At 40.5% G+C, this 11,095-nt stretch overlaps 1 protein-coding gene across 3 annotated transcripts in view; it reads left to right on the forward strand.

Moving 5' to 3' along the window:
* ASXL2 (ASXL transcriptional regulator 2) overlaps positions 1-10,718 on the forward strand; it is a 114,265-nt gene extending 103,547 nt beyond the window's left edge. Inside the window, exons 13-14 of one of the 3 annotated variants that reach the window (XM_040224477.1) lie at positions 30-1,308; positions 2,086-10,718. In XM_040224477.1, coding sequence (XP_040080411.1) covers positions 30-1,308; positions 2,086-2,510 — 1,704 coding nt within the window. In that variant the 3' untranslated portion in view covers positions 2,511-10,718. Of the gene's footprint in view, positions 1-29 lie in introns of all 3 variants that reach the window. The other 2 variants (XM_040224476.1, XM_040224474.1) reach the window with 2 other exon arrangements.
* The last annotated feature ends 377 nt before the right edge of the window (positions 10,719-11,095 follow it).

Consider the following 11,095-nt stretch of genomic DNA (forward strand, 5'->3'; position numbering starts at 1 on the left):
TTGTTTTTTTTTCCCCTTAATTCTTTCAGATCCCGGTCTCCAGAATCTCTCCCATGCCGTTTCCTACATCGCAGGTCTCTCCCAGGGCTCGTTTTCCAATCTCCATCACTAGTCCTAACAGAACAGGAGCCAGAACCCTTGCAGACATCAAAGCAAAAGCCCAGCTTGTCAAAGCACAGAGGGCAGCTGCCGCCGCCGCCGCCGCAGCCGCTGCTGCCGCCTCGGTTGGAGGGACCATTCCAGGACCTGGCCCAGGCGGTGGACAGGGTCCAGGGGAGGGAGGTGAAAGGAGAACTGCTAGAGGAGGGGATCCTGACTCAGACAGAGTCAGTGAGCCTGGCAAGGGCCCCGCACTGGAACTGGCAGGAACTGGAAGCAGGGGAGGTCCGAGAGAGCTTTTACCCACTGGGCCAGACACTCAGCCCCAGTCTGAGACCAGGACCGCAGGCCAGCCACAGCCTCATAGTGGCCCTGGAGCACAACTACAGCAAACCCCCTCAGTGCCTCCCGCATCTGCCGTCGGCGGAGCATGTGCAGGTGTCCCCTCACCAGCCCACATTCATGCACTCCCGCCAGCTTTAGGAAAATTAAGTAATGAAAAACTAAATCCCCCCAGGGCAACAGGCACGGTGGCCTCTCTTAGCCAGCCCCAAGCGCCCAGGAACAGTAGGCAGGAGAAAGCACCTCCAGCTCCAGCAGATCCTGCTCTGATCACAGGTGCCTCGCCTGTTCATTTTGCAGCTGCTGGCGCAGTGGAGCCTAAAGCGGGTTCTAGTAAGAATGCCCCAAATCCTCTGGCTTCAGCAGAGATACGTGCTAGCGTTTCAGTGGATACAACTGCCTCCCCTTTAACATCTCTGTTAACAACAGCCACTTTAGAGAAGCTCCCTGTACCCCAGGTCAGCGTAACCACAGCGCCTACCGGATCAGCTCCATCCTTGAGCACTTTGCCAGCAGCTCCTAGCCTTAAAACTCCGGGAACTTCTTCACATATGAATGGACCCATTTCAAGGCCAAGCTCTAATATCCCTGCTAATAATCCTTTGGTAACTCAGCTGCTGCAGGGCAAAGATGTTCCCATGGAGCAAATTCTGCCTAAACCTCTCACCAAAGTTGAAATGAAAACTGTTCCACTCACTACAAAAGAGGAGAAGGGGGTAGGAGCACTCGTAGGTACCAGCGTGACAGAGAACAGCACCAGAGAGGAAGTTCACGAGAGACAGTCCCATCCAGCTGCACAGCACCTGGGTAAAACTTTGCAAAGTAAGCAGCTCCCCCAGGTTCCAAGACCCCTGCAGCTCTTTTCAGGTAAGGATCTAAGGGACTCTGGCATTGACACACACCAGTACCAAGAAGGACTCAGTAAGGCCACCCAAGATCAGATTTGTCTTCAGACTCTCAGCCAGAGGGTTCGGAGGCAGAACATTCTCTCATTTGTGCAGCCCTCACAGTTCAACTTTACTCACTCAGGTTTCCCGTTAGAGGACATTTCCACAAGCCAGAGGTTCATGCTGGGTTTTGCTGGCAGAAGGACATCCAAGCCTGCGATGGCAGGTCACTACTTACTTAATATTTCCACCTATGGCCGGGGTTCAGAGAGCTTTAGGAGGACCCATTCTTTGAACCCCGAAGACCGATTTTGTCTGAGTAGCCCCACTGAGGCCTTGAAAATGGGATACACAGACTGTAAGAATGCAGCAGGAGATAGTAGCAGCGGGAAGGAAGATGATACTGACGAGGAAAGTACTGGTGATGAGCAAGAATCTGTCCTGGTGAAGGAGGAGCCACAGGCTTCTCAGAGTTCTGGCAAGTGTGATGCGAGTTCAGGACCCCACAGTAGAGAAACCCTGTCCACCAGTGACTGTTCAGCTAAAAAGAATGTGAAGGCAGAGACACCAGTGCCTGAGCAAACCCCTTTAAGTAAGGAGAATTACCTGTTCACTCGAGGCCAAACCTTTGACGAGAAGACCCTAGCCAGAGATTTTATTCAGGCAGCGCAGAAGCAGATGGCTCATGCAGTGAGAGGTAAGACCATGCGGAGCAGCCCAGAGCTTTTCAATTCTACGTCTCTTCCTCTGCCTGCAGACAGTCCTACCCATCAGTCTCTCCTCCTCCCACCACTGCAAACCCCAAAGCTGTACGGGAGCCCTACACAGATCGGGCCAAGCTACAGAGGCATGATCAACGTCTCCACCTCGTCGGACATGGACCACAACTCCTCTGTCCCGGGGATGCCCGACTGTAGTCAGGTGTCTAGCAATGTTGGTGATGTCATGTCCTTTTCAGTGACTGTCACAGCCATCCCTGCCAGCCAGGCCATGAATGCCGGCAGCCACGGCCAGACCATTCCTGTTCAGGCCTTTCCTGAGGAGAGCAGCATAGAGGACACGCCTTCCAAGTGTTACTGCCGGTTGAAAGCCATGATCATGTGCAAGGGCTGTGGAGCCTTCTGCCACGACGACTGCATCGGCCCCTCCAAACTCTGTGTCTCCTGCCTTGTTGTTCGGTAATGAGATCAGAAGGAGAGCTCTCTGTAAAGGAGACAAGAATGGGGAAGGGTTGACAGATGTGGTTTTTGCGTTCTTTTGGAATCATAGAAATAAACAAGTAGGTTTCAGTTTCAGTTGTCTTAAGAGACAAGTGTTAATCAGGAACACAGAGTACAGATCTTACATTTTAGAGAAAGAGCACCTTGTATAGTAAGTCCAAGTCAAGCAAGACTTTGTGAATTTGTGACAAGTTTGCACTTACAAAATCATGTAAATATGTCACATCTCGTTTTAACATTTTTCCAGGTGTTTAGGTAATGATGTATTACTTTGACTTCAGATTGCTGTTCCACTTCATGTGACTGAAAAGTTTAATGCCACACGTGGCAAAAGGCAGCAGTTTCCCTTCTGCCCTTTCCTAAGAGGCTAGGGAAAGGAAGGAGTGGAGGAATGGTCTGAGGAAATGGCTGTTCATGTTGATTATGTCTTGACAGTCTGACTGCAAGCTTTACATAGATTCTTCAGCCTTTGCAGAATTTAGATTGAGGGTTTACTCAGTCCCTTTACCTAGGTGCAACCTGCTCCAGTTCTTATTTTTGGTAAGGCATTAATTTCATGGGTAGTGTTTCTGACTCTGAAAGTTCTGCATTGGTTCTTGGTTTCCACAGGCTAGTCCTGTTGCCAGGCACTCTGCTTGTGGTTTGTGAATCCCTGCCATTCCCTACTCCCACTTCTTGCCCTGAAGAGAGTGTGAACTATGAAAGAGTTGCCTCACTAGACCCCTCAGGTCACCATCCCCTGTGCAGGGCAGTGATTCCAGCAATAATCTCTGAAGATTTAGTCATTCATGGGAGCTTACAAACAAGTTTGAAATACTAGTAGAAAATTAACAGAGAAGTGTCAGTGATAGGGTGTTTTGTTGGGTAAGCAGAGTTAAGGTGCAGAAATTGTTGAACTGAATTTAAGGAACTTTGGAAGACAATTTTAACACTAGAAACAAAGTAGCCCCTCTCTCCTCTTCTTCTCTCCAACTTGTTACCTAATGTTCTACAGTCAGCTATATCTACAGGTAGAAAAACTCATTAAACCACATTTGCCCCATGTTGTTATATCTGTTTTGACCTCCCAGGCATTTGAGGAGCATGGAAGTCATCTTAATTATATTACTTTGAACATATATGTGTGGCATACACACTGTAAAAGTCAGATACTTTTTCCTATTTTAGAAGACATGTCCCCTGTTTTGGATTATTGCTGTCTACACGTTAGAAGTTTCTAATGTAAAGGGGCTTTAGTGAATGACTAAGGGAACATCTAGAAAGGAAGAGAAATCAGCTCCAAATTTTTGTTTGTTCTTTTTTTTTTGTTTCCTTTTTGTTGAATCCTGTCTCTCGTAATTGAAGGATTTGTGAATACATGTGTTTAGGTCATGGTTAAAGAAGATGAAAATAAATCTACGATTTACCAGAATTTGGTATTAAAAAGTTGGGGATTGTCGGTGTGCATCGTTTGCATATGGATTTCAAATCTCCGAATTTCATGTGTGTAAAGGACATGTGTTAGTGCCACCTAGCACAGTCATCGTCGTGCTTAATATTCAGGATGTCATATATACAAAATGCATAACAGTTTAAACTCCTTAATTAAGTCACATTCCAAATAGGGGAAAGTAGACAATAATAATCTTAGCTTTGCCCCCATTGTACTACCCACCCCTCCCTACCTCACCTCTCAAATTATACATACACTCTTAATACTTTCAGACCCCACAAGAAACTATTTACTTCTGTTTTTTGTTTGTTTGTTTCTGAGTTTTTTATGGTCCAAAGCAAATAGAGGATTAATATCTGTGTTCTATTTTGGCCAAGACAATTTAATGTTCTAACTTCCCTTTTTCTTCCAGCACACACATAGCTAACAGATAAGAAATGTGCAAGGATCCCGGGATAAGGAGCAAGTTCTCCAGCCAGTAACCAGTAGAAATCAAAAACCATGGTTCTGTTCTCAAATTGTCAGTGCCCTGGGTAATCCCAAGGACTGTTTAAAAGACCTGTTGATAGTTAAAACTCTCCATTCCCAGCTTTCTCACTCCCCACTTTAGTGGCAGGACTGAGGGATGGCCGGCCTGCCTGCCTGCAGTGGTTGACTGTTTCAGAACTGACCCTACAGTGAACTTGGAACGATCAATTTGGATTTTCAAAATGATTTTTTTTCTTCACGCCTTTCCTATCATAGAGTCTCTCCTCCATGGTTCTCTTCATCAAAGGATGGACAGACTAACCAGGAAAGGAGGAAAGGCATCAGGGATTTTCAGGTCCGTTTAGAGAGCAAACCATATCGTGCCTATTCATCTTAACCCAGGCCCTTGAAGAGAGGCCCTAAGCAGTACCATTCACCAGATTCTCTTTACAAATAATCCCCAGCTAATAAAATAGTAATTGTCAGCTAAGTGCACTGCCTCAATCTTGGCTAAATGAGAAAATAGATTGTTAGATTGGTACAAAATTGAATGCAATCTGTTTATCAGTTTGTTTCAAAACAGTGGTGTCACGTAGAAGGTCATCTTCCAATGCTGACTGAGCTGAAAGGACAAAAATTAGAATCTGGCTCTTTCAAAAATGAAGCAGTAGGAACAAGAAAACCTTTAAATTACTAGAATATCATATCCCAGTACCTTTCAAGCAGTTTTTAATCTTAGGTTTTCAGTTACTTTCAGTTCAGTCTGGAATGTGTCTAATAAGTGCTCAGCTTGTTTTTGTGGTATTAAGTTGCACTATTTCCAGTGACTAGTCAGGCATGCTGCCTGATGCTGATGCCTCCAGGGTATCTTTGCCTTCAGATAACCTTCCACTGTGGGTGGGTCACCTTGGGGAGATGGCATTAATGATGTATCTATCATCTCAGTCTCACTGATGAATATTCTAAGTTGTCTAGTAGAGAAGGCTCCCTGAATCATTAAGACTTTTTATTAAAATTCTTCCTCCTATTAAAAAGCCAAATAACCTGAAGTTGTTTGCCCTACATAATAACCCATGTTGAAGATACTGAAGCTGTCTGTAGTACCCAGTGTAACATTTTTTAAAAATTAGACCTGGCAGATGGGAAATTTTTCTTGCAGCAGGGAGGGATACTTATATGGGCTGGGAAGGCACACAGTGTACATATCACAAATTTAAATAAATAGCCCGAATAAGACCGTATTGCCTTCCAGGTGAAGGCATAAACTCATTCATAATCGGATAGCTTACCATCCTGATTTCTTACTGCCTTTCTTCACCTAAGAGTCCTGAAGGCCTCTTGGGTGAAATTATTTGTTAAAATGAGGGGGTCTTCTCTGGTTATGACATCAGTGTTTAGAGCTCTGTCAGTAAGCAGTACTAGGGTTTTCTCTGTGACCTAGGGATTTCAATTCACAGCAAGGAGAGAAGTCTCCCCATTTCATTACAACAATATGCTAAGTGAAAAAAAAAAACTTGGCCAAGGGTAGCTTTCAGCTCAATTCATTGAATAGTCCAAAGAGACACTCAGAAATATGGTAATAAGCAGGGATCTTTCCTACCGTGTTTCAATACCTATATAACCTATTGAAAGAGAACAATAGGTAAAACAGTTCCTAAAGTTGAAGTAAGAGCTTCATAGATTCTTGGTTACTTTATTTTTTTTAATGCTTTACATTTGATACAACTATTAAAGATCAGTTTTAAAAAATAGCTTTCCAGTAATATATTTTAAGTAATATATATTTTAATATCTATGTAAAAAGTGACAGTGGAAGACTTTGAATTTCTCATATAAGGTATGTTTAATGTAGGACCTCACTGTTAAGGCACAAATTATTTCAAAGAAAGTTACTCAAAGACACTCAGATTATTTCCAAAAAAAAAAAAAAAAAATGCAATAAGGGGAAGTTTTGGAGTTTATTTTTTATTTTAAAAGAATATTGACTTATTTACCACGAGCTATTTTTTTTCCTTCTGGCTTAAAGGTTTGTAGAGACTGGTTTGGTAAATGCTAAACTTTTGTGTCTTTTGCCTTTTTAAAGGAATTGTTAACATTGGAATTGAGGGTATGTACAGAGAAGTTGGTGTCAACACCATTTAAAAACATATTTTTTCACAAGTATAGAAAAATCATTTTACATAAGAATTTTAAGTATTTGCAATAAATATATGTATATAGATTGTATGTATTCATATATTCTTATTTTTCATTTTATTATTAAGTAAAAGATAATTAAAGTGAAAATGAACAACCTTGGAGTTTTTGATGCATCTTGAGGTCTGACATACATGTGAAAGTGGTGTGGGTGAGGGCCCTCAGTTGTTGCCTTATACTACTATTGGAAGATTACCAACAGATTGCACAGAAGATAGTAAAATGAGAAATTTGTGATAAATCAGGGTAGTGTATTTCTTTCAGAACTCTAGTAAAAACATTATGTTCTCCCAATCTGTCTGTGCTTTCACCCTTAAATTTGTTTTCTCTCCTAACCACTTCCTGCTGGGAAAGTGCGTTCTTTTTTAATGTAGTCTGCTTCTAAGACAAAGAATGATAAGGAAATACCTGTAAGGGAGGGAAGTAGGTTTTTCTTTTTTTTACAGTGGTTAATTCATTAACCTCCTCTGCCACCACCTTCAGGCCATAGGGTTTACATAAAGAAATAATCTCGTGAAGATAATAGAAATCATTCTTTCTGTGTTCCTTCTTTGAGAAGTGAATTTCATAGCCAGTTTTATGTCTTTTCCAATTGATCTGGAGATAGAAGTGCTAAGAAAACTTGAATGTTGCTCTTCCTAATGCCAAGAAATATGTTTATGGAAATGAGGACTGAGCCAAATGTTAGAGGAGAGGTTAACCACATACCTAGAGGTAACCTGGAGTCGTGCTCTCCAGAAGTCATTTTGAGATTGTAAATATTTAGTTCTAGGATATGACTGGGGAGCAGAAGGATACCTAGTCAGTCGTTGGAAATAAAGATATATAGCCCATTCTTTAAAAATGAATAATATATAGCTTTATTGGTGACCTGAAAGGAAGTAAGGTCAGAGTTTGAAGAATATATCTTAATGACCTATGAAACACTTAATTGTAGTTCACTAGTTCTCCCCATAATTGCTGTGGGGGAAAATTGCAATTTTTGGAAATTAGGATACATAAAATACTTAAAGGAGTATGCCACTTTGGGTATACTTATCTTCCTGACCAGGGATAAAGCGCATGCTCCCTGCATTCTGGGTGCAGAGTCTTAACCAGTGGACCACCAGGGAAGTCCCAAGATTGTTTTCCTAATAGCCTTATTTTTAAAAAATTGAAAACTCATACATACGGTTGCCCAAACGTTGAAAATAGACGCCTAAGAGAACAGCACTAAATCTTTGCTGAAAAAACAGTATTTCTAAAGGAAAAAAATCCTCAGGGAACATGTGCCTCCTCATAATTCCCATATTTGGTAGATAAGAATGAAGGTGAAATATTTCAAAGTGTGTGAACCAATTCATGATAACCATTTATAAAAATGCGCCATGCACCCCCCCACCCCCAATTTCTAATGCATACTTGGTGTTATTCCTACCTACCTCACGGAAAGTAAAATTCATATTCAGGTAGTGACATAGGACCTCAAGGACAAGTTGATTGAGAAAGCAGTACACCAGAACACAGCTTCAAATTGGATCCCCAGCTTTCCTTTATTTACATCACAGAGTCTTAGAAACCTGTGTTCATTGCTTTTTAACACTAGTTGACCAAGAGTGGTCTCCACAAATCAAAGTTCACAGTGTTTTCTAGTTGTTTCTGTACATAAATCATGATGTTCGAATATCTTTTGAACAGCCTTGTGTGAAGCACTGTGCTAAATGAGCAAAGGTAAAAGCAGTCATGTAAGAGGCTTTCCTAAAGGAGTAACCATTTAGCATGTGTCTAGTTCAGAGCTCAAGGAGTAATACATGCTATTTCCCAAGATACATTAGAAATTTAATAAGAGTAAATGAACTATGAAATAGAGGTCTTTGAGGCACTAAGCAAAGCACAGTGGCAAAACAGGAAGAAAGAAAAGGGGCATTGCCCCTGCATGAAAATTCAGTGTGGAAGTGAGCCAGGTTGATAAAATTGACCACCTTTTGACCACTATCATTTGAAGATCTAGAGATTAATAGAAATTTCAAGAAATCTCTTGGTAAGACCAAGATTAAGAAAGTCATTCTGTTCAGTATGTCAGTAAAGATACTTCCATCTTATTTCCAACTAACACTTTTTTAACAGTTTGGTGAATAAAGCAGCTTTCCTGTCAAACTCAAGCTAAAGGAAATAAAAGCTTGATTTCCATCTTGTAAACTGGTGAGAAGGAAGTGTATTCATTTAAAACTTAAAAAGATATTTTCATCCCCTTTCCCCCTCCATTATGGATAAAATTAATGTTCTTTTCATTCTAGTATTGTAGAATTGACTTTTTCCCACCTCCTTTCTACACAGAACTTGAATTAAGAGAGGCATCAGCAGGACACTTGTCCTATAAAGTGGCCTAAATCCTAATTCTTTATGACTTTCCAGTAGAAAGATTTTAAAAGGATAAATTTATTTTCTCAGTGCTTATTTTTGAACTTTCTTTACCTGGATTATGGGTTTGCAGCTTGAATTTCTGTATTCCAAAATATCCATGTTCACCTTTCAGTCAAAAAGGTATTAGATGTATTCCACCATGTAATCCAGTCTCAAGTCTGTCCAGGAAGTAAGAGGGTGGATACCCTGTGTTTTCCGTATACGTAATGACCTTAAACAGAAGATTGGGTTCCTTTTATAAGGACTGTATAAGCTAAGGAATCTCTGTACCACTGTGTATCTCTCAGTCTTAACCTAAAACGGGCATGCCTACAAACATTTCCTTGTCACAGACTAAACTTGGAAGAGAGAGCTGATCAGCTGTTGAGGTGGGCTGTGACTAGATAACCAGCACTCATGAAGAATAACTGCAAATTTAGCTTTCCTGGTTCTTCAAGCTCAAAAGAAGGGAAAATCCTGATTTTCATCTTGGCTGCAAAGCTTAGTGAGTGCCTAGGGAAGAAGAAAGATAAATCCAAGATTGGATTTAAGATAGATTAAAACTCAAAATTATTTTTATCCTTTTACTGAAACTTTTTTTTTAAGGTTTTGGATTCCTATAATATAATGAATTGCCATGAGTGGAACATGGAATTTGATGTGAGGTATTTTGTGGGCTAAGTGATAGTTTTCTATTGAACTATATTATCTAGGGACAGCTTTGGCCACTGCTCAGCATTTAAGGTTGTGCACCTGTGGCTAAATGATGCAGACATTGGCTCAAACAAATTCTATATTAAACCAACTAGAGCACTTGGATCCTCTTTGTAAATATTTAATATTCAGATTAGCCCAATAAGGAATGCACTAAATGCTATTAAAATACCTGGAGATACTTTAGAACTATTAGTATACACACAGTCTATGTTCTTCCTATGGGAAGTGTGGTATGTAAAATCTTATATTTCTTGGGTCAATTCTTAAAAAAAAGTGTCTAATGTTTTCAGAGCTTAGAAACACTGGAGTTGGACTTGAACTCCATTTCAGCCATTGTTTTCATTTTAGGTTTTCAGGCATAGTGGTTTGAAAGGAACCCAGCTGAATCCACATGTAACCATTTTGAACAAGCTTTAAAATAATGAAACTCTTACAGTCTCAAAATTGGTTTCCTGTTCATTGTATACAGAGACAGAATCTGCACTGAAAAGGACCCGACAGTTTGATGATAATCTTATTGAAGAGCAAGTTTGTTATTAGAAAGTTTGTTATGAAATTTTTAGAACCCATGAAAGATCTAGAGTACATGATAAATGAAACTCTAGAAATTAAAAACTTAACCATAAGCGCTATGACCTATTTTTTTTTAACCCATATTAATTCTGTGATTCATTACATCATACCCTAAGACTTTCACCAGCACCAAGAGAAATCAGAATGGAAGAAATGACCTTAGTTGGTCTTCCTTTAAAATTTTTGTACGCATAGGCCTTAGCACTTTGACAGATAAAGCTCTGCCTTTTAGCTCCTTCTCACTCTTGTCTTTATTCTTCCTACTTTTAGACTGTTCCTCTTATTGGTCGTATAAAACTACCTTCAGGATTGAATGTATAATAATGTTTCTGCACATGGACAAACTGTATTTTATCTTAATGACTCATTTTATGTTGAATAAAGGCATACAGTTTTACTCTAGTGACTGTGCCTTTTCTTTTCCAAAGAAACCAGACACCATATTGAATGACTCAGCTGCTTGTTTCCCCTTCCCCTGTACCTGATTGCACAGTTGTTCCTGGGTCCTGGCTAAATTTGGGTACTACAGAGAGTGCCAGGCAGAGAACTTAACATGAGCCATAAAGAGTTAATGTATTTCAAAACGTAAAAGGAAACCCATACTACAAAGATACAGTGGTATTGTCATAATGACAGAAATGGAAGCGAATGGAATAGAGAACCCAGAAATGAACCTTCAAATACATGGTCAAGTAATTTTTTATAATGGTGCCAAGACAAATCAATGAGAAAAGGGCAGTCTTTCAGTAAATGTTGGGAAATTTTGATATCCATGTGCA

The sequence above is a fragment of the Oryx dammah genome, unplaced genomic scaffold (assembly GCF_014754425.2).
Source record: "Oryx dammah isolate SB20612 unplaced genomic scaffold, SCBI_Odam_1.1 HiC_scaffold_25, whole genome shotgun sequence".
NCBI lineage: Eukaryota > Metazoa > Chordata > Mammalia > Artiodactyla > Bovidae > Oryx > Oryx dammah.